A 25973-nucleotide genomic window follows, 5' to 3' on the forward strand; every position below is an offset into this window, starting at 1 on the left:
TTCACAACTGTACAACAGGAAAGCACGTGGTGCACCAACAGATGTGGGTGATCATGTGTTGTTAGCCAACAAGGGTGAACGTGGGAAGAGAAAACTCGCTGATTGGTGGGAAAAACAGTCTATGTTGAGCTTGAAAAAAATGATCAGAGCCAAACTTTTAAGATTCAGAATGGGCAATCGAAAGTTGTTCATTGTAACCTGCTCATTCCTGTCAATTTCCTGCCTCTTCATGATCCTGACATCACTGCCCAGCAGCAGAGTGTTTCCTTGGTTTTAAGCTCGGTGGATGCCAAAGATGACAGGTCTGCAGTAAGTGATGTTTCCTCTGAATCAGTTGAGTTCAGAACAAGAGTGTCATGGTTGGAATTTCCTTTGTATTGGTTTTTGCTTTCCGTTTTGGTCTATGTCATGTTTAAGTTCTGTTTCCTGTTTTATTTTTAAAGGTTTCCTGAGTTTCACTTCCTCTGTCCCAATCTGCCCTGATCATTTTCACCTGTGTCTTGTCATTCCTGTTTGTATTTAAGTCTTGTCTCTGCCTTCCTCTTGTGCTGGTCCATTAATGTCTCTCATGTAATTTCCGTAACATCCTCAACGTCTTTAATGTCTTAAATGTCTCTTCGTCTCTGCCCTCTTCCATGTGTTCATGTTCTGTACCACAGTAAGTTTAGTTTTGTTTTCCTGCTCTGCAGCGCTTTTTGTTAGTAATTAAACCCTTTGCCCTGGAACCGTGTGCCTCCCGCCTCTGCATTCTGGGTCCTTCCTGCTCGCCTGCCCCTCCCAACCTGACAAAGAGTTTAGGTGTTTGAGCTGCCGTCAGCGTCTGAGAATGTTTTGACGATTGAGGATAGCGGTCCACAGTATGTGGATGGTATGCGGTATGTGATGATGCATCTGACGCAAATGTCAACAGTGGACACAGTCCCTCCCGCAGATCTAGAGCTGGACGTTTCCTGAGACCAGTGACTCGACTTTGAAATGATGCACCAGAGATCTGCGTTGGTCTTTTGAATGTAGGAGTGTGATTGAGTTTTTCTTTGATGTTAAAAGTGTGCAACATTTTTGTAATGTTGTCTTTTTTGTTGTTGTTTTGGTGTTTTTTTCTTTACAGGAGTCATGTTCCTTTATACATGCTTTATTTTGTGTAATTCTAGGGGGGTGAATATAACGGCTTCACAAAGTCTTTTATAATTGCACCAAATTTTTTTGTTTTAATATTTTATATCTGGCAATTGAGTTGCATGCCATTAGGGTCATTTAGACCTGGGTATGAGTTGTTGCCCCCCCTCCCCCCATCTCTTCCCTTTTTGCTGTTTTCTACTTGGCAAGAGGTGAGCATGATGGAGATCTGTTTCTTTGTATTTAATGTTGGTGCTAAATTTATATTTTTAGTTTTGAGGCATCATCTGTTGACGCCATATTTGTGAACAGAATTAACACGACTTCTCCAAGAAAGTTCCTCTGGTGTCTCGTGGCTTCCTAAGGGTGCACAAAATAACACAACACAAAGCAGAGGCGAGAAACAGTTACATAGGGGATTATTATGGGTCTACGACCATGATATTACCTGCGGGTCACCAGTGTGTCCTGTCCAGGTTTGACCATTTTTCCCCTGCAAACAGCCCGGATCCACCTGTAAGGACAGTTGGGACTAAAGCTGATCAAACAGATTTATTGATGGAAGATAATGTTCACAGACTTTTAATATATTAGATCACAATTCTATCAAAAATTCTGGTAAACAATTAATTTTCATTAGATCCTGAAAAAGCCTTTGATGGACTGAACTGGTAGTTTCATCTTGCTGTTATGTAGAAATGTAGTTTTGGAGAATCTTAGATCTTCCAGAGCTAATCACATTTAACAAAGACATCATTTAAATTTCACATAGAAACAAATGAAAGAGGAACCAAGCAAGGTTGCCAAACCCCCCTCCTCATTGCAATACTTGTTGAACCCTTTGGTCATAGCATTAATAGACGAGTGGAGGTAATTAATACAAAACACACCATTGAAGACTATGTCCTTATACAGACGATGTTTTTTATTTTCCTCTAAGACCTACAAGCCTTTGTCTACATCTTCATCTATTTCAGACTTCTCTATCAACAAGCCAGTGAAATCAAACAAAATAAATAATCAGTTTCTCTGCAGAATGATCCGATCTTGTGTAGTCAAACTACTTAATGTTTGTGTGTGTGGATAGCAGAGTGTGTAGTTCTGTGTGCTTGTTCACAAAAATGCAGACCTTAACCCTTGTGCTATCCTAAGCACTTTAACATTGGGAGTGGGGTCATCTAGACCCTACTAGACATTGCGCTTAACCTTTTTTCTTCAATGATTTGTGATCTTCACTGGTTTCCATGGATTACATAAAATCCTCTTCACCTTTATCCACCTTTGTCATGGTAGGGAGAACACGTCAATGTAACGGTGGGGTCATCTAAGATAGCACAAGGGTTAAAGCAGCATTACACCCAAGTTAAGACAGCTCGTGACAATTGACTGCATATGAGAACTGCAATGAGTGACCACGCCCCCCTGGGGGTTCTAAAAAGGAAGTACCTGTCGAATCCCACAGACTTCTATAGAGAAATAAACTGTTACTCAGTCATTCTATTGGTCAGAACAACCATTTATGATCTAAAACCTTTTTAACAGTTTCTTGATAATCCTAATTTTTTCCTGATATTTTTTCTGTAGTTAAAATTATTCAAGTTATAAACTGACCAATCAGATGCCTCAATAAAAGTAGGTGGAGCCTGCTGTCCCCCACGTCCAACATGTAAAAGGTTTGACAAATCTCATGCAGCCAAATTTCAAGTGTTAGGGGTGTGGCCTTCCAATAAGCTCACTCTTGATTGGTGATAATGGTTGCCATAGAACAATGACAATCACTGCTTATTGACGACATCTGGCTCTAACTTAGCGGCCACAATATCGTTAAAAAAATTGGCGCTTTAATTGACCTCATTTGTTTGAAAGTGAAAGTGTCTTGAACTTTGAAAGAAGAACATTTCTGAAGGAGGTCAAATATGTTCTGGAGAAACGGTCTATGTTCCACCAACATGACATGTTCTACTGAAACGCAGAAGAAGGCAGAGAAAGAACAGAGTGCATCTTGTCCATTTTTTCTTACATTTGTTGAAGGATGAGACGAGCTGCATCATTCTGAACTAATGGTGAAGCAGAAAGTGACTCATTTGGAATCCATGACAGCAGACCACATGTGACGGTCTAATGTTCCACACTCTGAGGCTTTCAAAGATAAAAACGGCTTCATGTTCTGTAAGAATCGACAAAATCTTACAACCTGATATTCTGATAAGGTTCTTCACTAACTACAGACTGTTTTTGGTTGATACTAATGATAACATTTGATGAAAAATGAAACAAGCTGCAAACATGCAATGATTCAGCACAAAGGATGTGGTCTGATAAAAACAATGATTGGCCTTTGATCAAAGCAGAGGGCGGTACATCTATAAATATCTGTCGGACAGAGACCATCTGAAGCTTAAGTGTGATTTCCTGACACCATGAAGGTTCTGGGACAGTTTCTGCTTTTCCTTGCTCTGGTTTGTGCTGCATCACATGGTAGGAAAATGAATTTATTTATAATTCTCCAACAAATGGTTAAACAGCAACCTGATTTCATTGTACAGTTCAAGGAAGTGTCATCGTCAATGGGGAACTTGCTCCAGAAGGTTCCATGCAGTTCATGGTGTCCGTCCAGAACGAAAACGGTCATGAGTGTGGAGGCTTCCTCATCAGCGAGGACTTTGTGGTCACTGCTGCTCACTGTGACAAGTGAGGAATTAGACTTCACAAATCATCTCATCAAGGCCTGTCAATCAGCTTCTGACTTATAAAACTATAAATAACTGTCCAATTCCTAATCCTTCAGTGGTTTGAAGCACGTCATTCTGGGAGGACACAACTGGAAGAACAGCAATGTCAAGAAAATTGAAATAAGCAACCAATGCAAGCACAAAAATTACAGTGATGTTGGAAATGGTTATGACATAATGCTCCTTAAAGTAAGTATACATTTAGGTAATCCAGAGGGTCTGCTGATAACAAATGCTTATGGTTTTAAGCTTTTCTTATTTCTGCTAGCTGGACCCACCTGTGCTATGGATTCTTCCAATTGAATTATCACTGAACGCTTTTCACCGTCTGAGGAGTTAAAACCGAAAATGTCTGTGTTGCAGTTGGCCAACAAAGCTCCCATGGGACGGAACATTAAAACAATTCCACTGGCAAAAAAGAACATGAAATTGAGTGTAAATCAGGTGTGCTCTGTGGCTGGATGGGGGAAGATGGTGAGCACTGGCGGCCTTGTGGATGACCTGATGGTGGTGAATGTGTCCATCATAGATCACAATGACTGTAAGAAGAGCTGGGGCAAGCTTCCCCCCAATATGATTTGTGCAGGTGGAAAATATACAGACAAAGGATTTTGTCAGGTTGGTTTTCTCAGTAAAACTGTTTGTAAATATCACAGATAAATGATGGGTTGAATGTTTGATGATGTCTGCTCTTAACAGGGGGATTCTGGTGGTCCTCTGGTGTGGAATGGCAAAGCTGTTGGCATTGTCTCTTTTAACAAAAACTACAACTGCAAATACCCTGATGTGCCCAACGTCTACACGGACATCAGAGAATATGTTGACTGGATCAACAACATCACCAAGAACAAAATGTGTCCCATGTGAACCTTTGAAACAACGTTTAACTCCAGCAGAGGCGGTTTTTAAAGAAGAACAGTTTTTTCCAAAGATTTTTGATCATTTTAGCCAATAAAATAGTAAAACCATGATTTTACTGTTTGTAGGTCATTCCAAGTATCAGCTGTTTGATGTACTAGAAATTTCTAACAGTTGTAGACATGGAGTCCACATTTAAAAAGATTAAAAATGAAGATGCACAAAACCTGACTTTTCTTTTTTAACCGTTCAAGAAGAAAAAACTAACCGGATTCAGAACCACTGTTGTTTGGGGTGCAATGGAACCATGGCTGCTAAAAAGGTTTTCTTTCTTTCTTTCTCTTACTAGGATTTCCTGGTTCTCCAAACGCGGATCAGGACACAACCTTCATAACGTCCCACAAGTTTCTCTTTGGCTGTCTGGAAATCTTCAGGAAAATCTTCAGGAACACATTTCTAAAAGAGACTGATGTCAATAAAACTGTTGACAAATGAGTCCCTTTCACTGTGACCCTCCAGAACCTACAAGAAGACACACAACCTGCTCTGTGTGTCCTCATACTCAGGGAGGAGGTCAAAGTGACATCTTAATGACGTAAAACAAAACTCTGGAGGAAGATAACTTACTGTAGGGGGAACTTTTAAGATATAGCCAGCGTGTGCGCTCGCAAGACTTCTCTCATCGTCAGATAAACTCATCAGACTCCTACAAAATGGGTTAAAGCAGGGGTGTCAAACTCATTTTGGTTCGGGGGCCACATTCAACCCGTATGATCTCAAGTGGGCCGGACCAGTAGCGTAAAGGCAAAATAAGAGCTTTATTCTTGTTTTTTTAACCCAATTGGAAAACATGCCTCAACCAACATGGTAGCCTAATCATTTCTTATTACACATTCATTTACAGAGGCCAATGGATCTTAAATAAAATTAATTTTAAAAAATATTGGTTTATTCAATTTTATATAGACTAAATATTTTAAATCTGACACTGAAGCAATCCTGATAATAAACTCAAGAGGGGCTACATAAAAAAATGAAACATCTGCCTAAAATGTAAACGTCCAAACGATGACAAAATTAAACTAAATTAAACTTGCAAACATTTGTGAACATAAAAGTTTGAAGTTAACCTCCTTTCTCTCCTGAAACTTCGCCAGACCGTCAATATTAGGATTCAGATCACATTTACTATTAACACATTTACTGTCATTCAAGTGCGCAAAACACAATGAAATGTCCATTATTATTCATTGTTATGAGAATCTTTTCCTGGTTTCTGCCTGAATTTTGTGGCAACACCTGCCTTCTTCCTAACCTTTGATGGAGCGCCATCAGTGACCAAAATTACTTAATGTGACCAGTTCACTCCAACATCGTCCAGCACAGTAACTAGAGAGCTGACTATCATCAGCTGTTGTTGTGTCCATCAACTCAAGAAACTCCGCTGTGACGTTTCTTTAACACCTCTATAAATATTCACAGTTATATGTGATGTTGGTGTTTTCATCAATAGTGACTGAAAATACAATAAATGACTGGATTCCTTCATATGGCTGCCCATGTTTCCTCAGAGATGTTGTGTCTGGAGTCATAATTCTTGAAAGATTTACGTTTAAGGTCGACTGTTTTTTGGGAACAAGACTTCTGCAGCCTTCAGCATTTTTCCATAAGTTCACCATCAGAAAATGGATTGGATGTTTGCTCCAACTTGTTTGCAATAAGGTAGCTAGGTGTCACTGCTCCATCACTGTCGTCACGGCTGCAGTAAATCCAGATGGTTATTTTTTTGGTCCAGCTAATAGTTGATAAATCTTTTTTTTGTCCTGAAAATGGTGAAACTTTTCCGTATGGTGAGTCTCATAGTGGTTCTGAATGTTATATTCTTTCAGCACTGCAACCTGTTGATGACATACCAAGCATGCAGGCGGAATTGCGCATTTCTGTTATTTCTTTAAAAAATCATAACTCGCCACAGGAATGGACTAGAAACTTGCTTTCTTTTTTAAACATCTTTATGATTTTTACTCTTCATGTGTGGGCCGGTCTAAACCACCTGGCAGGCCGGATACGGCCCGCGGGCCGTATGTTTGACACCCTTGGGTTAAAGTCTGAGGCCGAGTATCCACCCCCAGACAAAACTGCTTACTGCGATAGTTTTGTAGCTCTTCTTCTGCTGTCATCTCCTGAATGCAGATGGGGGCATTGATGTCATCAGAACACCTGGGCAAAGTTAGCTGGCAGCTTGAAGATGAGACAACTCCTTATATGTCGCTTAGTGGAGAACTCCTCTTTAACTTGGCATTTCCTTTTGACCTCTGGCTTTTCTTGCTCTTCTATCGTGCTGCTGGAGTTCATGCTGTTGTTCTTTGGGTTTACATCACTGCAGCAGGTGACCTCCATCCATTTTCACACCTGTACTTTGATTCACGACTTTGACATTCTCCATTTGTTTGTGGTTCTTACTTTCCATTTTTGGAATAAAGGTAATACAAAATGAGCAATCTACAAACAGAACAATGATCACAAGATATTTGGAGAATTTATTGTGTTTTTATCTGTTTTAGGAATGATTGTGTTTTTAAGTATGGGCAGCTGGCCACTTAAAATTTCCTTCGGGATTATTAAAGTCTATCTATCTATCTATCTATCTATCTATCTATCTATCTATCTATCTATCTATCTATCTATCTATCTATCTATCTATCTATCTATCTATCTATCTATCTATCTATCTATCTTGACCTTTGACCTCAGAAGGCTACAAGTGTAACTCAGCAGTACTTTGTGGCAGGCTGAGGGTACGTGATGTTTGGGGGACACACACTATGATGAGCACACACACACACACACACGCACGCACGCACGCACACACACACACACACACACACACAAATACACTGAAACTCACAAATACACACTGAAACTCACAAACACACAAGCCTTACTGCAGTTCTGGAACAATCTCCCGTTCTTTCAGATTTTATTGTTACCCCTCGTTTTATCCTTAAATATTACTCACATATTTCACCCTTGGGGTCAATTTGACCCCAGGAATATTTGCCTTCAGAAAATGATTTACATAAAATTGTTAATCAAGTTTTTTGTGTTAGTCACATTGTTTATTTGTTGAATACATAAATAACCCCTTGATACAGTGATATAGAGACAGATCAGTGGGTTGACCTGTTCTCTGGTGCCACCATCAGGCCAAACCTTTAAATTAGAATAAATGTATCTTGATAAGTTTTTATACAAATCTTCTCAAATTTACTGAAATACCTCAAGAATTTGCACCCTATTGGTTTTGGTGATGATATGACCTTTGCTGTAGCGCCACCATCAGGTTAAACTTTCAGTTTTAGAGTTAGTGGATCTTGAAAATTTTCATCCAAAACTTTTCTAATTTTAGGCGCACATTCATGACTCTCACAGAATAAACATATATGCTGATGTTAGTGACCCCTTTCCTTTTTTAAACATATGTAGTTGCTTATTTTTATCTTCTTTAGATAAAGTTAGAGAGTTTCTTTCTTTTTCTTTTTTTTATGATTTTGTGTGAAACAGAAAATCATAATGAGAATATAAGTCAGATAGTCAGACCATTGCACAGTTCTTTATGCCCAGAGTCGAACTTTTAGTCTCCACTACTGTACACAGGATGTGCAGAGAGTTTGTGCATGCTCCTTGCAGACATATTTCTTCTTAAGACTGCGTCCCACCAGACACACAGTCAGTCATGTTGAAGGCAGTCATTATTTGAGCTCTTCATTTGAGAGATGAGATGAGATGAAACTTTATCCCACGATAGGGAAATTCTGTTGTCTGCTGGAGCAGCAAAGTGACTTTCTGCAAAGTAAAGTGACCTTCAAGTGTTACAGTTCAACTCTATTATATATATAGAACATGAATAAATAACAATCAATTGAAAACATTTTACTTGACATGATAATTTTAGATGGGAGGCATGTGTAGTTGGAAAGACTTGGATGTGATCAACTCACAAGACTACATTGGCTTCCTCATTTTGGCAGGATTTCACACCACACCGCGAGAAATATCAAAGTTCTCGTAGTAATAGTTGTTTTCCTCACCCCCTGCACTGTTATGTATCAACCCTGTCATGGTGCCTCTGTCAGTTCTCATTCTCTGTTCTGCTCCTGACTCCACCAGCTGTGACTACTCACCTCATCAAGACTCTGCTCTACTTAAGGAGACCCAGCTCCAGCATTCATAGCCAGTTCATTGCCCCTGATGGTGCTCAGTCTATCCTTAGACTCTAGTCTGGTTCCCTTGTCTTGTTCTATAGCTAATCCTTTTTATTTTTTTTTCTGCCTCAGGATTTCATGCCACGAGAGTCACCTGAGTCAGACGCTTCCACGGGTAGCTACTACATTCCTGAAATCTCCTGAGAGAACCAGCCTTCGTTATTGTCTTCTGGCACGCCACGGGTTTCGAGATCGCCAAGATCTCCAGCCACACCACAAATCCCTTCTGCATCAGAACCTCAAGTCTTGCCACGACCACAAACTTCGCCAGGACCCCCAGCCACGTCAGATAAGAAAATCAACCTTATTACTTACCTACTCCTTACCTGTGTCCTCCTTCCGGGTTTCAGCATCTGGGTCTGTCTTGCCTCTGTATCGTGAAAAACTCAAAAGAATCAACTCTGCACCTGCAGGTATGGGGATGTTAGGTCAAACTCACAGACAGGTTTTACACAGCTAAAACAGCCAGGGGTCAAATTGACCCCCCCCAAGGATCACCAATGTATGCAATGTGTTTAGCACATTGAAAAAAAAAATCTTAATTTTATACTTAATCAGTTGTCTCCATCAATTTAGATAAAGTCATGAAATATGAAGTTAAAAAGAAAAAGGTTAACTTTTTTTTTTTTTTTTGGTGACAAACGTTGAATTGGGGTCAAATTGAACCTAAGGATAATAGGACGGTTAAACAAACTTTTCTTTTCTCACTCTCTTAACCTTTAGAAGACATCTTTCTCTAAGTACAAAGAGCTTTATCTTTTGCTTTTCCAGCTCTGTGCACGTGTCGTGAATGTAATCTTCCCTCCACAAGTCCTCATCTATTTTGTTTAGGTATCCCTGATACGGAGCAGCAAGAAGTCTTAAGACAGGGGAACTGAAAAGGAAAACACGCACCGCTGCAGCTGCAGTATTTCTCCGCGTAATTAAGCGAGTGCGCATCATCAAGATCTCTCTTTCACTCTCTTTGTCTGGCCTCTTATTCTGTGTTCCAGCATTATTTCCAATGAGTTATATCACTAGAGGAGACACGCCCGCTTTAGAAGCCTGGCCGACGGTGGCGGAGCGCGACGCCATCTTGGTGAGGTCGACGACGCCCACATGACATTGATTTCCATTGATTTTAGTGGTGTCTAAGTAGCTTTTATAAACTGTATATATTTTTAGATTTAAATATATTTATACATATATATAAATATATTATATTTTATGTATATAATGTATATATAGATACATCATTTGTTGTTGTTAAAGAAGAGAAACAGTCAGCCTTAAAAGCTCAAACTTGAATGAAAATGCATTGTTGCAGGACTTCTTACAAATAAAAAAATTATTAGAAAGAATTTTTAAAATTAATTTCTAAACATTTAGAAGTTTTAGACCTCTTTGACATGCAATTTAAATTATTTAGAAAAACCCAACAATAAGTTAATAATAATAATAATAATAATAATAATAATAATAATAATAATAATAATAATAATAATAATAATAATAATAATAATAAGTCCAAAAGTCAACAATAGATTTACCCTAAAAAAAACAATCTGGCCTCTTATCAAAATCTGTTTCCACAAATGTTTTGAACAGCCAGACTGTATTACTAGTTGGTACCACAGTGATCCATCTGGGTTAACTCTTTTGATAGCCAAGATCCACTTTTTCCTGAAGTCTGAGTCCATTGGAAACCTGACTCAGTCACTGAGTCAGAAATGTATAAATCTGTATAAATAGCCTAGTATGCTGTATATAGGTTTAGCCAGTAGCGGTTCTAGGCACGGGCCGTCCGGGCGGTGGCCTGGGGCGGAAAACTGAAGGGGGGCGGCACCGGCGGCTCAGCCCTTGTAAAATATTATATGCACCACTATTGGTTTACTTATGTCACAGTTTGTGAGTTTGTAACAGCCTGAACCTGGCCGCGCCGCCGCCCTCGCCCCGCAGCTGTGCGCTCTCCTGTCTTTGAGAAGTAGACACAAATGTGTGTGAAGAAGAAGGGAGGGGGCGCGGGGGGAGCACGGAGCGCCACCGCGTTTGCGCATGCGCAAAACCTGGCGGGCTCATCTTTCAGGGGAGGCGACGGTCGCGGGCTTGATGAAAAAAATAAAAGTAAAAACTCCGACTGCGCCGTCATGTAGCGAATCAGCGCCCCTGGCTATAGCTGCACGCGCTCCTGCTGAAAATGTGTGAAGAAAGGGGGGGGGGTGCGGGGAATCAGTTCAATTGTGGGACGCTTCCAAATTAAGTGGCTAGGTGGGGACAAGGGGGGGGGGGGGGGGTTTGAATCTACTTCATAAAACCTTTTTATAAGTCAGTCATAAGGTGACATTCTATAACCTACACTTTAATAAAGGTATAGAAAATATATTCTGCTTTTTTGGGTTAATTTTGTGTTAAATGCCCGAATGAAAAAATGGCAACACAAAACAATGCTGTCACTAAGGTGACAGTTGGTTCAGTCGACGGACTTGATGCCTTCTTCGTGACGTGAGGACCTTTATGCCAAACAAACGCCAAAAACATCTAAAATATGGAGAAAAAAAGGTCAAAGCCATCTGGTGCCCAATTTAGAAAGAAAAGAAAAGAAGAAGAGGAGAAAAGAGATAAAGAAAAGGGTAATTCCTCACAGCTTGATGCATGTTTGTTCCAAATTCTAATGCTACCTGCCCTACAACAACGTTGCCGATGAAAACTTTATTTTGGTCGATGACCAACACTTAAGTAGGCCCAAATGTTGCAAATAGCGTCATTTTTTTTTTTTTTTAGATTTTATTCTTAAAAATTTGCTCTGCCTTAACTTGTAACATTATGATTCATGTGTCTGTCTGCTCTGCTGTAACACAAAGGTTTTGTTGTGTTTTGCTGTTGTATACTAGTTCATAATGTTAAAAAAGCTGTGATGGTTACACAGCATGCTGCTGCTGCTGCCATAAGATGCTAATGGGGCAAATAATTTGAGATTGGTCTTAAATTTAATAATCGTTTGTGACAGCCTAAACGTTTTCCCAATGTTTTTTTGACATTTAACTGGGGATTTAGGGGTTAATTTTGAGCCTGCATATGAAGTTTATTTTTTATTTGTTTTACAAATGTGGGGTTATATTTTTAGCCAATAGAATTTCCATAAATCTGTAGGTAGTTTTAAAAATGAATATTTACCATTTACTGCAAATCTATGGGGACAAAACATAATTCAACAGGTCATAACTAAAAATGTTCCAATCAAAGGATTGAAGACGGAAAACATGAGCTAATTTTTCTTCTCTGAAGTAGAGATCGATATAGAACATGAACATTTAAATTTCCAATTCATAAATGTTTTTAAAATATTTATTTTAAATTATTTATTTAATATTGATTTAATATTTCTTAGCTAACTGTATTTTTGCATTGCTTATGGTCTTTTATTTTTCGTGTTCTGATAACTATTATAATGCTGTTCAGAATTCTGACATCTTTTGTATCCACTTCTTAATTTCAATGACAATAAAACATGTCAGTTGACAAAGACAAACAAAGTTCTGTTGTGACTATGGGGGGGGGGGGGGGGGGGGGGGCGCCTGGGGAGGGTCTCGCCCGGGGAGTAATTCAGGGTAGAACCGCCACTGGGTTTAGCAAAATAAAATGTACATTTATAATGACAGCAAAATAAATCATGCAACATCATGCAGCATGTTGATAATAGCCCTGCATCATCATGCATGTCAACATATGTTCTATTAATGAAGCCCCTGCAGCCTTAAAAGAAAAGAAATTAAAATACTTACCTGTGAAATGATATACCTTCCTCCTTCATGGACTCGTTTTTCTGATTTTGGCAGTTGAAACCCGCACAATGAATTGGCATTATGCACAAAATGTGTTCACATGCATTCAGCAGTAACTTGACCTCACCAAGATGGCGGTGCTCTCCTCCCATGAGGAACCACGTGATGTCTCCTCTAGTGATATAACTCATTGATTATTTCATGGTGCAAATGTTTTTATCGTGTAGGGAGGAACCTATGCGCACAGCTTCCGGCGGAACTCTATGCCACAACAGCAAGCTTGACTACACGCGCGGCTGCAGCGACCACTCTCTGTTCGAAAGAAAACAACTTTCATGATCATAAAAATATGTAGATTATTTTACCTTTAAGAAATCTGGCGAGTTTTTTTCCTGCCAAAAATACTATGGGATGAATTGAAATTTCGGGTTTGCTTTGTGCTCGGGCCTGCAAATCAAGTTTGGTCGGGTTTGGACCGGGTTGGGCTTTAAAGCCCGCGGGCCTGTGTCGGGTCGGGCTGGATTTTTTAGGCCCGATCTTACCTCTATTGCCAGAAAGCTCAGGGATCCCTCTCCCTGAGTGGAGAGAGGGCTGTCGGGCCCAGGAAGCCAGCACCCAATGGACATGTTGCCAAGGGTCCGGTAGCCCCTACCAGGGATGGGTTAGGGGACAGATGGTCCGAGGTCCCACCTTCCTTGTAAAATGCATGTGTGTGTGTTTGTGAGGGTGTGTGTGTGTGTGTGGATGTATGTGTGTTTGTGTTGGAGTGTATATTTTTAGGGGTAAAGGGTGTGTGTGTGCTAAGGGGATGCAGTTAAAATTGGTGAGTAGTGTATTGAGAAGACATCTCCTGATTATTAAAACCGACCAGTCTGTTGGTCCATCAACAGGCTGCAAACAACTGCAGAGTCTCTTAAAAGCTGAGGGAATGCAAGAACTTTCCAAACAGCATCACCTGTGCAGATGAAGACATGACCGGGATGCTTTTTCCAGGGTCTGCGCTTTTTCAACCTATTCGAACAAATGAGGCCTCAAGTCCCCCTTTTTGTCTTCACAGGGAAATTCTGGTGACCAACAAGATGGCTTTTGACATTTCTACAATAAATATACCCAAAGCCGACATCTGCTCAGCAGTTTTACCTGCAGAGGAGATCATCAAGCAAAAGGACTGTTGAATGTTGCTTCTTTCCACTCTTCCAGTTGACTAGTTAATGCTCACAATGTTTAGTTAAACATGTGACTTAACTGTCTTTGTTTTGTTTATTTATTTTATCATTTTAGTAATGAGATTGATAAATCTGTGAATTTTTTATTGTGTTAACTTCTACAATGCTACAATCAATCAGAAACTGTTTCATTTACTAGTTTTAATATAAGACTCACTACCAAAACTTTCACATTCTTAGCGCTGCTTATTATTGGATTTTTTGGGATTTTTATCTTGTGAAGTTAGCTTCCCATTGACATTTTTTTCTGTCTTGTACTTACATTTAAAATGTGACGAATAGAAAAACATGAATCAAACAAAAGTACAGTGTTTTCCTTTTAGAAGTTAACAATTTTAACCTGTGATGATTGCTTCTGAACATCCATGACGACAATATATGATTTACTTTTCGGAAGTGACTTTTTGTATGGATTATACAAAACATAAGAGCTTCTGTCTGACTTTAAACGAATCAAACATTTGGTTAAAATGTCAGAACTGAGCTTCTTAACATGTAAAATCAAGACAACCACCCCACCATGAGGTGAAAAGAGTCAGAAAGGAAGTCTGGGAAGGAAAAGAGATAAAAACATGAAGCTTCTACTTTTAGCAAGTTATTTTTTTCTGTGCCGGAGCCCCAACACACAACAGACATAAAAGACTAAATGACAAAAGATTCTAAAAAATAAATTGTTCCGTTCTGCAAAAAACCACAGACAGGAAGATGTCAGCACACTGAGCCCCACAGCTAGCTTCTATGTGATGAATTAACCACACATTTCTCCCGTTTCTGAAACAGGAGAAAAGAGTAAAATGCAGTTCCTGTGGTGGATCACAATAAAACAACACAAACAATGTTTTTCTGTGTTCAACTGTTCATTAAGAAAAACCAACACATCTGCAGTTTTAAATCTAAACCAAAGGAAGACTAGCTCAGCTTCCTTGTCCATCTCCGTCAGAGGCAGGATGGTTCAGAAGCAGGTAGCTTGTGGCTCCGCCCATTTCAGCTGTTATGTCAAAACTGAGAGCCATTTTTCAAGCTGTGTGTTATTAACTGCTCCTGATTCAACATGATATGAAGGAACAAATCCACAGAAAAACAGTTTTAAGCTTAAATTATGTTATTTATGTCTTACACCATGAGAAAAATGCCACAAAAACATATTAAAAGAACACCAAAAACTCAATTTTCACTGGAGTGGGTCTCAATGACCCGATCATCACCCTTCACCAAAGAATTTGTTCATTTGACCAAAGACATTATTAAAGTGGAACAGAAATAACATTCTTTATTCATGAGGGCAAAAACAAACAGCATTTCCTGTTCAAAAGAAAACACTTTGGAACCATTCCCTTGCTTAATAATCAATTCTTTTGGAGGCTTTATCTGTTCCTGTGATGGACTGGAAAACTGTCCAGGGTGGGATAGGCTCCATTCTGTGACCCAGAATTGGAATAAGGTGAGTGGATGGATGGATGGATGGATGGATGGATGGATGGATGGATGGATGGATGGATGAACAGATGGATGGGTTGGTCTTGACCCTGGTTCACTTTCATGCCCTTTTCCTGCTATTAGAGAACAGACAGAGATGGAGACGCTGCGTCTCTGCTGCTGAGAAAACATGTTTACAACCTCAACTGAAGATCATTGGAAAAACTGTGTCAGATGCTTTTGTAATCTGATGTAAAGCTGACCTTTACACCCACCTTTGCTTTGATTTAACAAGAAGCATGACGCAAACATCAGGACAACATCACAGAAGTTTGAACGTTAAAGGTAAAGCTGTGTCAGCACTCAGCCGCCTCGCTGCACTTCAGCAGGTCTGAGGTGACCCAAACCCCCCATAGACTGAAACCAGCTGACCAATGCTTGCTGATTTAAATCCTGACAGATGAACCAAGTGTTTCACCAAAACTCCAAACAGCAGAAGGCTATTTTCATCTGTTCATCAATGCAAACTACTGGGAAACTGCATCACTAACAGGAACAAGAGTTTGAAAAACAGAGAACGGAAAAGATCAAACTCATAAATACAAACATGGAAAGCTTCAGTTTCAAGAATGTAATCATTATTTCAGTAAATCAGAAAATCATAGCATTTGTTGAATAAAGTCAAACAACAGTCCCTGAACAAGATGAAGGTTAAACTGTGCAATTCTGAAAATCTTTGAGATGCAGAAGACAGGATGCGGTCTGATGTGGAGATAAATGATCCTTCTTCTTGTTAAAAAGCAATGTTCAAGAACAACCAATGTCAGATTTATTGATAAAAGGCTCAGATGCAGCTGAGGTTTTTTCTATCTGTAATGTGGGCGGTCGCCCAGGACGCAATCTTGTGGGGGGCGAGCCCCCTGCAGTTCTTTTAGATTAAAGCTGCTCATTTCCACGTAATGTTAATGCTGTTTAAGTGTTGTTAGTATTCATGTTGAGAGCTTTCAGGGTTCAAGCCTGCATCCAGCCAGGTCACCTGTGGCTGGGCCTCACACTCTCACACACATCTGGGGCAATTAAAAGATATCAATTCACCTGTGAGGCATGTTTTCAGACTGCTGGAAGAAACCAGAGAAAATCCACACATGTACAGGAAGAACCCAGCTGGGCTTCAAACCACGGCCTACTGCACCACCGTGCGGCTTGGGTTCAAACCTACCACGGTACTTGGTGGACATATCTGTTCCATTGGTGGGCTGTAAAAGTGTTGCTGCCTTTGGTTATTATGCAAACGTCTCTGCACTTCAAACCAAAAGTTACAGTGAAACGTGGATAAAATGAATTTGGAACTGTTCGGAGGAGGTGCTTAACTACAGCACAACGCCCGAAATAAGCTGTGAGCACCGCTATGGTGCACTCATGCTGTTGAAAACATAATCAGAGCATTTTCGGTGATGGAAAACAAAACCCTTATCAGTCACCATCTTATCTGTTGTGCCACGGAAATATGAATACTGTGGTTTTTTCATCTGTGAAACTTTCAACCTGTTCAGACAAAACAAGATGGCAAGTTTGCTGCTTTATCATGTTGACCTATTTTTAAAAGCAGCAAATACGTTTGCCCTGTTTGGTTGCAGCTCCTGTTGATGAGGTACAGTAGAAAACATGCTGAGTGTTGTCATTAATTGCTGATGCAGGTTGATGGATAATCCCATCTGATCATTGACATAAGCCAGTATTGTGACACCAACATGCATCTTGGTGTGTCAAGGTTAGCAGACTTCAGAATACCTGCCTCCATGTGCTCACGCCAAAAACTGTCAACATGGTCACCACAGTTCATGTTAGTTGTTCATGTGTTTTATGGAAACACAGACTGTTTGGTCCAAACATGAGTTTGTGTCTTTGGACAATTTGTTTGGAGTTCAGTAAACAGGTTAACTCTGGTTTGCATGGAACCAATGATCTTGATCCTTTCGCAAGTGAATCGTGGTGCAGTTCCCTGTACTCTACAGTGTGAAAACTCTGTAAAGAGCAGCCATGAACCAAAGACAGGAGGTGAAGTTTCTCCAGATTATAAAAAAGTCCACAGCATGAGCAATGAATTAGGATAAGTATAGAAAATGTCTTATGTTGTTTTTAAAGTGTGGGTACAGGCCCCTTGCTGACTGTGTACAATACACATCTTAAAGGGTGTGAATATTATTGGTTACCCTTATGTGTTGTTTAAGTGTTCACTGTGACTTGTCGCACGCAGCATGCCGATAAGTATCAGTATGACAACCTGTATCCACCTGTTAGGACAGTTGGGACTAAGGCTGATCAAACAGATTTAAGATAATGTTCACAGACTCGTTAATATATTAGATCACAATTCTATTAAAAATCTGGTAAACAATGAATTCTCATTAGATCCTGAAAAAAGCCTTTGATGGACTGAACTGGAAGTTTCTTCTTGCTGTCATGTAGAAATGTAGTTTTGGTGAATCTTAGATCTTCCATAGCTAATCACAATTAACGAAGACATCATTTAAATTTCACAAATGAACAAATGAAACAGGAACCAAACAGGGTTGGCAACCCCCCTCCTCTTTGCAATACCTTTTAAACCCTTTTGTCATAGCAATAATAAAGGAGTGGAGGGAATTACTACAAAACACATCATTGTAGACTATTTCCTAAAGCAGATGATCTTTTTTTTTTCTTTTAAGACCTACAAGCCTTTGTCTGCAGAAGTATTAATACATCTTCATTTATTTCTTTTCTCTGGTTCCGGGTTAACGAACGGACACGTTTTGCCTGCCGACTGCTCTTTAAAAGATGTTCATGTGACTTAAAAGTTATTTCAACGATCGTCAAGGGACTTAAAAGCTGATTATCTCTAAGAAAGACAGCCGATCATGGCCCCGAAGGACAAACTAAGCAACATGTAACAGTGATGACATTAAAGCGGCACTTGACGAAATCCATGCTAAGCTAGCTCCTCTCATGGAACTATTTGAAGAGTTCTGAAGACTCCTAGCTGAAAACGAGCAACAAGATATTTGGTTCGAGATTCTGGAGAAAAGACTGGACGAGATGGAACAACAACCAAGGATGAATATTGTCATCCTCACTGGATTACAGATCAAACCTCGGGCAAAGCTAAATGCAGCTGGAGTAAGCATTGCTAATGCTAATAGCAATGCTAGCATTCCTGCTGGTTCTTCTGAAACGAGAAGCAACTGAGTGTCTCTAGAACACCAAGTGGCATCATTTTTTACGTCTAAAGGGATTTCCCTGGATCTAAATACCATTGAGACCTGCCACCAGCTTCCCAGGAGAAAGGAGACGGATAAACCAGAGATCCTCATAAGGTTTGCGAATCAAAACCACAAGCTAGCTCTGATGAATCAAAGGAGGAATCTGAAAGGATCTGCTGTTTATCTAAAAGACCATCTGACCAGAAGGAATGCTGAAATAGCCAAACATGCTAGGCTTCTCAGGAAGCGTAAGCAGATTGAGAACACTTGGGTTAAAGGCTGCAGGATTTCCATCAAACCATTCGGTCCGCCGGACTGGTCCAAGGTTCTGGTTGTTAACACCATGAAGGACTTTGAGAAGTGTTTGATCACGAATGTCTTAGCCAACAATTGCAGTAATAAAACTAAGAGTCAAATTTAATTTCAAGAAAATAGGCACCTGGCATCTGTGACCCTGATTTTTAGCAGAGAGTTCTGAACTACAGACAACTTGACCTCAACTTTCAGTGCCGTTGACAGCAGCCGCAAAAGGATACAAACCTTTATCTGATGTCTGCAGCGAAGAGAACTATAAACTCTGTTTAAACCAGCAGAACGGTGTGTTAATCAGAAGAAGAAGGAATACCAACCCTGGACATTAGACAGAATATGGACCCTTTTTTTTTATCACACAACGTTACCTTATTATAAAAAACAAACTACTGTTTAACATGATATCTAATTATATTAATTGACTTGCTCCAAAAAGTAATGATTTGTTATGTTTATTTTCTGACAGTGTTTTGTTTAATCATAAACATGATTTTTTTTAAAGAAAATAATCTGAATATATTTTAGATAACTGATCTTTATATGGTATGTTATTGAACAAAATATTTATAACTACTTTACATAATTATGAAGTAATTCATCATTGTCATGTGATTTATTGATACTAAAGCACACGTGATGACCTGAAACTGTGTTGGTAAGGCATTGATATCAGTTGAAAAGTTATGAACCGGATAAAATGGTTACGGTAGAACAGGGGTGGGATTATATAAATTTGCTTCCTTCCACTCACAAGCAATCTTTGATTTAATGTCTGATTATTCTAAGTTTGATATGTCTTTGAATGAATGCATGAATGCTTATTGTATTGTTTTGTGCATTATTCCTTGATTGGTTGAAATAAACCATTTCAAATAAAAAATTCAAATCAATAAAAAAAATATTCTGACTTCTCTGCAGAATGATCCGATCTTGTTCAGGCAAACTACTACACGTATGTGTGTGTGGCTAGCAGAGTGTGTAGTTCTGTCTGCTTGTTCACAAAAATGCAGTCCTTAAAGCAGGGGTGTCCAAACTACGGCCCGCGGGCGAACTGCTGCCCTGTTTTTATTGGCCCGCAGCAAATTTTGAAAATATAATTGAATTATATTTTGAATTGGCCTGCACATGGCGCTGGAGCTCAACTCTGTTGCACTTCTCAGTTTCAACACTAGATGGAGTCGGTCACTGAAAGGTGTTTCTCCACTAGACAAAATTAAGCAAAGAAGAATATTTACCGCGAGTCATCAGAAATGGCAGCACCGAAGAAACGCAAGTTAGCAAGTGAGTGTAGAAGATTTCAAACAGGGCGGGAAAATGAATATTTCTTTAAGGAAATCAACTAGGGATGGCTATCGTTAAGGTTTTAACGATACTGCTACTCTTATCGATACTGCTTATCGATCCGGTACTCTTATCGGAACTCTTATCGATACTTTTTGAGGACGAAAAAAAATAAATAAATAACAAATTAAGAACATTAAGTGTTTTATTTCCTCACTATGAAACAACATTGTTTTTTTTTTTAACAAAACATTTTACTTTATACATGAGAATGTTCCAGACAGGATATTTATTTTATTATTTAATCTAATTGTTTTTATTCTTTATGAGTGTGATGTTTCATTTGATCTTTTGTCCATTTTCCACAACCTTGAATCGACTTTTCTGTCTGTCAAACACCAGAGTTAAGTTAAGTTAAGTTAAATGATGGAAACAAATTCACTTTGATGCAGACTCCTTTCTATTTTGCCAACTCCATTTATTTTTCTTTAAATCCAGTAAACAGAATAAATGATATTAATTTTACGGATGACAACTATCATTAGTTATTAATTATTATTAAGTATTAGGAAGCAGCTGATAGTTTGTCGCGGGTCTGGAATCATAAGCGGTGAGTCTAAGCCCCGCCTCTCTACCTGTTTGTTGTGTGCTCCGCGTGCAACGCCCCCCACCCCCCCTCCCGCTGCCCCAGCCTGTTCTGCACAAACAGCGCAACATACGGTCATCGTAGTAGCAAGGTGACAGCATGGTAGGCAAACTTAATAATTTTTACGCAGAAACGTTAGTTCTTAGTCTAGGGCGCTCACGTGTCCCCTACGAGATCGCCACTGACTGTGTGTGCGCTGCCTTGTCTTGTGTGTGTGCGCGCGGCGCGTGCTGTTGAGCAACAGCCCCGCCCCCCGTGCACACAAATAGACAGACAGAGCTCTCCGCTTCAACGAGAATACCGAAATTAATATAATCATTAATTAACGGAAAATTGACTGACTTGGTTAGTTAAATATGGCAGATAACGCTTATATTTTGTAGGACACACACACAAAAAAGTAACTTCTCCAGTACCGATAGCAGAACCGTTCAGGTCAGATCTTAACGATACTGCGGTCTTAAAGAATGCGGCCCCGGGGCTGGTTCAATACCGGGGCACGGTACCCATCCCTAAAATCAACGGACAGTGTGTCTGTTTGATTTGCACTGAAGATGTTGCCGTGATGAAAGAGTATAATGTCCGTCGGCACTATGTCCAAGCATCAGAGCAGCTATGCTTCGTACACAGGTGCCGAACGAGCACAGAAATCCAAGCAAATGCCAACTAGCCTGCAAGCTCAACAGTTTTTTTTTTTCCCATCGCGGTGAGTCAACTCAAGCAGTCCCATCCAGGCCAGCTTCACTATTTTCCTCTTGTAATTGGCAGCGTTACACGAGCGATTGCCGCCGGCCTGTCTCTCCTAATAATGGCCTTCACGTCTCCCCACAGGCTTCATAAGAGCAAAGGGCACGGGCTTAGGAAGTAAAGGAAGCTCCTATGAGCTGTCTCCGTCTGACACCTACAAGGATGCTGTTTGCAAGGCCATGTTTGCATACTTCACAGAGATAGAGTGAACCAAAAAGGTGAAGAAAATGCATTCTGAACTGTGAAAACGTATTCCCTTTATGTAAAAAAGAACTTGTTGTTTTGTTTTTGGAATTTCTTTTGTTCATAGCTGCATATTTTGTCACAGAGTGTAATTGTAAAATGAAGCTTTTTAAATTGTGTGCGTTTAATGTTAAAATTGTCCTCGTTGGTCACCCATAAGCCCTTTTTTTGGGTCTACTTTTCTGAGAAAACAGTCGACTCTTTATAAACTACAAAATCGTGCACTCTGCCAGTCAACCACACTAACGGCTACGTATGTAAAGATCTGCTGGCTTCAGCTGCTCAATAAACCCGTTCTGAACTGCCTGGTTGGATTGAGGTTTCTGTCATGTCTCGTCAAGTTCCTGTCAGTCTCTGGTGTTGTCTCGTGTTTAACTTCCTGTTTTATTTTGAAGGTTTAACTCACCTCTCGTTTCAGTCCTTCCTCTCCCTTCCCTTGTCTGTTTCCCCACAGCTGAGCCTGCCTCATCATCCCTGATCGTTTCCACCTGTGCTTCCCTTCCTCATGTATTTATAGCCAGAGTTTCCCTGTGCCTGGTTGTCTTGTTTTCTCCTTGACAAAGCCAAGCCAAGTTTATCAAAGTCTAAGTAATTAAAACCATCTAAAACTCTGCATCTGAGTCCAGTCCTGTGTTCTGCCCTGTCAGTTTCATTGTCTGAGTGAATGTTTCAGTTTGACCTGTGCTTGTTTTATGTGGCACTGATCAGCATCACTGCTCCCACTGAGAGCAATGTTCTTCACATTATAGGTGAGTTAAAAATACACAGTAATCACTTGTCAATATGTCACCTCTTGTGTGCGGCCCGAACCTTTGCTCCTTTTTCTGTATTTGGCCCTCACCAAAAAAACTTTGGACACCCCTGCCTTAAAGCAACATCACACCCTAGTTAAGACAGCTGGTGACAAATGAATGCATATGAGAACTGCAATGAGTGACCCCGCCCCACTGGGGTTCTAAAAAGGAAGTACCTGTAGAATCCCATAGACTTCTATAGAGAAATAAACAACTGTTACTCAGTCATTCTATTGGTCAGAATAATCATTTATGATCTGATACATTTTTAACATTTTCTTGAAAATCCTCATTTTCATGATATTTTGTCTGTAGGTAATATTATTCAAGTTATAAACTGACCAATCAGATGCCTCAATAAAAGTAGGTGGAGCCTGCTGGCCCCCACGTCCAACTTTTAAAAGGTTTGAAAAATCTCATGCAGCCAATTTTCAAGTTTTAGGGCTGTGGCCTTCCAATAAGCTCACTCCTGATTGGTGATAATGATTGTCATGAACACGAGGCTGTTTTGATCTGTGAAAGCCTCTGAGTTTGTAAGTTTAGACCAGGAGTCCCCAGACTTTTTCCCAGCAAGGGCCACATGACGTTTCCGTTTTTCTGATCGAGAGAGCAAACAGTGGTGTCTACTAGGCAAGACTCCTGAAAACCTCCAAAACTGGATTATAAGGAAAGAACACAAAAACCTTAAGAGACTGCTCATATGAGTGATTTAGGAGATTCTGCTCTTACAACTGAAGTTGAACATTTACCTAAGATTGTGCATGGACAACAGAAGCTTCATTTCTGTGAACAACTCACAGAGATTTATTTGGTTATTATTGATTTTCTTAAATCTAAAATACTACTACTTTACATTTCCTGACGTTTATTTAAAGAACCCAGAGAGGGTTATTTGTTTTTTTCCTGATTTCATAAAGAGTCTTATTATATATTTGCTGATTATTATTATTCTTTTTTTCTGGTGAAGAACTCAAAGAGGATTATTTAATATCATATTGGGTTATTAAAATTTGGTTATGTGTGGCTTTCAGTTTACATTTAGGCACCCAAGCGGTCGTCACACTTTTTCTGTCTTAAACTGACCCTGGCCCCCGGACAGAGAATGGAAAAGCTGGAAATAGTCTGGGGACCCCTGGTCTATAGTTCCACATTAAGAGGCTTTCACAGATCAAAACGGCTTCATGTTCGTTCAGAAGCGATAAAATCTTGCAACCTGTTATTCTGATGTTCTTGACTAACTACAGACTGTTTTCACATGATGAAAATTAATCAAGCTGCAAACACGCAACCATTTAGCATAAAGGATGTGGTCTGACGTGGTGTTGAGATAAATAATGATTGGCCTATGATCAAAGCAGAGGGCGGTACATGTATAAATATCCGTAAGACTGAGACCATCTTAAGCTTAAGTGTGATTTTCTGACACCATGAAGGCTCTGGGACAGTTTCTGCTTTTCCACGCTCTTTTTTGTGCTGCATCACATGGTAGGAAAATGTATTTATTTATAATTCTCCAACAAATGGATATACAGCAACCTGATTTCATTGTACAGTTCAAGGAAGTGTCATCATCAATGGGGAACTTGCTCCAGAAGGTTCCATGCAGTTCATGGTGTCCGTCCAGAACAAAAATGGTCACGTGTGTGGAGGCTTCCTCATCTGCGAAGACTTTGTGGTCACTGCTGCTCACTGTGACAGGTGAGAAACTAGACTGCACAAATCATCTCATCAAGGTCTGTCAATTAGCTTCTAAATTATGAAAGTATCAATAATTGTCCAATTCCTAATCCTTCAGTGGTCTGAATCACGTCATTCTGGGAGGACACAACTGGAAAAACAGCAATGTCAAGAAAATTCAAATAAGCAACCAATACAAGCACAAAAAATACAGTGATGTTCAATATGGCTACGACATAATGCTCCTTAAAGTAAGTATACATTTAGGTAATCCAGAGGTTCTGCTGATAATACATCCTTATGGTTTAAGTTTTTCCTATTTCTGCTTGCTGGCCCCACCTGTGCTATGGATTCTTCCAATTGAATAATCACTTTTCACCGTCTGAGGAGTTAAAACCGAAAATGTCTCTGTTGCAGTTGGCCGAAAATGCTACCATGGGAGAGAACATTAAAACAATTCCGCTGGCAGAAAATGACATGAATTTGAGTGTAAATCAGGAGTGCTCTGTGGCTGGATGGGGGAAGACGGTGAGCACTGGCGGTCTTGCGGATGACCTGAGGGTGGTGAATGTGTCCATCATAGATCACAATGACTGTCAGCAGAGCTGGGGGGGCCTTCCCCCCAATGTGATCTGTGCAGGTGGAAAGTATACAGTCAAAGGATTCTGTCAGGTTGGTTTTCTCAGTAAAACAGTTTGTAAATTTGGTAGATTAATGATGGGTTGAGTGTTTCATGATGTCTGCTCTTAACAGGGGGATTCTGGTGGTCCTCTGGTGTGCAACGGCAAAGCTGTTGGCATTGTCTCTTTTAACAAGGGTGACAACTGCAAATACCCTGATGTGCCCAACGTCTACACGGACATCAGAGAATATGTTGATTGGATCAACAACATCACCAAGAGCACAGAGTGCCTCATGTGAACCTTTGAAACAACGTTTAACTCCAGCAGAGGCAGTTTTCTGGCCTCATTTAAAAATGAAGAGTTTTTCCCCAAAGATTTTTTTTATCATTTTAACCAATAAAAAATTAAAAACATGATTTTACTGTTTGTAGGTCATTCCAAGTATCAGCTGTTTGATGTACTAAAGATTTATAACAGTTGTAGACATGGCGTCCACATCTAAAGAGATTCAAAATGAAGATACACAAAACCTGACTTTTCTTTTTTAACTTTTCAAGAAGAAAAAACTTCCTGTAGAAAACAAAACCGTTTTTTTTCCAAACCCTAACCGGATTCAGAACCACTGGGGTGCAATGGAACCACGGCTGGTAAAAAGGTTTTCTTTCTTTCTCTCAGTAGAACTTCCTGGTTCTCCAAACGCGGCTCAGGACTCGATCTTCATGACGTCCCACAGGTTTTTCTCTTTGGCCTTTCTAAAAATATTCAGGAAAAACTTTAAGAACAAATTTGTAAAAGAGCCTCATGTCAATAAAACTGCAGACAAAATGAGGCCCTTTCACTGTGACCCTCCAGAACCTACAATAAGACACACAACCTGCTCTGTAAGTCCTCATACTCAGGGAGGAGGTCTTCACAGTGACATTTTAATGACGTAAAACAAAACTCTGGAGGGAGATAACTTACTGTAGTGGGAAATTTCTAAAATATAGCCAGTGTGTGCGCTCGCCAGAATTCTATGAACGTCAGATAATCTC

The 25973-nt window shown here is 39.8% G+C and overlaps 1 protein-coding gene and 1 long non-coding RNA gene across 8 annotated transcripts; both read left to right on the forward strand.

Moving 5' to 3' along the window:
- The first annotated feature begins 545 nt into the window (after positions 1-545).
- On the forward strand, positions 546-25350 carry LOC101163964 (anionic trypsin-2-like). Of its 6 annotated transcripts, XM_078945743.1 has the most exons (6): positions 20580-21561; positions 21687-21820; positions 24193-24337; positions 24435-24567; positions 24734-24988; positions 25070-25350. In XM_078945743.1, exons 3-6 carry the CDS (start codon positions 24240-24242, stop codon positions 25235-25237), a joined length of 654 nt encoding a protein of 217 aa, XP_078801869.1. In that variant the 5' UTR covers positions 20580-21561; positions 21687-21820; positions 24193-24239; the 3' UTR covers positions 25238-25350. The 6 variants fall into 6 exon arrangements, with proteins under 6 accessions (XP_078801868.1, XP_078801867.1, XP_078801864.1 ...); XM_078945742.1 differs by lacking the exons at positions 20580-21561; positions 21687-21820; positions 24193-24337; ... (1 more) ...; positions 24734-24988; positions 25070-25350 and adding exons at positions 546-658; positions 3663-3807; positions 3905-4037; positions 4212-4466; positions 4548-4932; XM_078945741.1 differs by lacking the exons at positions 20580-21561; positions 21687-21820; positions 24193-24337; positions 24435-24567 and adding exons at positions 3462-3594; positions 3663-3807; positions 3905-4037.
- Positions 8946-14284, forward strand: LOC110014921 (uncharacterized). 2 transcript variants are annotated; one of them, XR_002873164.2, is made up of 2 exons: positions 8946-9384; positions 13790-14284. It is a non-coding gene; the product is annotated as an uncharacterized LOC110014921 (long non-coding RNA). The 2 variants fall into 2 exon arrangements; XR_013655515.1 differs by having other exon boundaries at positions 8946-9255.
- Positions 25351-25973: the final 623 nt, after the last annotated feature.

This window comes from Oryzias latipes, chromosome 4 (assembly GCF_053564925.1).
Source record: "Oryzias latipes strain Hd-rR chromosome 4, Olatipes_Hd-rR_3.1".
Lineage (NCBI taxonomy): Eukaryota > Metazoa > Chordata > Actinopteri > Beloniformes > Adrianichthyidae > Oryzias > Oryzias latipes.

Excerpts from the sequence above, each read along its gene's own strand:
- LOC101163964 (XM_078945741.1), top strand. The coding sequence starts at position 3,537 with ATGAAGGTTCTGGGACAGTTTCTGCTTTTCCTTGCTCTGGTTTGTGCT. Across the intron at positions 3,808-3,904 it reads ACTGCTGCTCACTGTGACAA|TGGTTTGAAGCACGTCATTC; the intron begins GTGAGGAATTAG and ends CTAATCCTTCAG. Across the intron at positions 4,038-24,733 it reads ATGACATAATGCTCCTTAAA|TTGGCCGAAAATGCTACCAT; the intron begins GTAAGTATACAT and ends TCTCTGTTGCAG.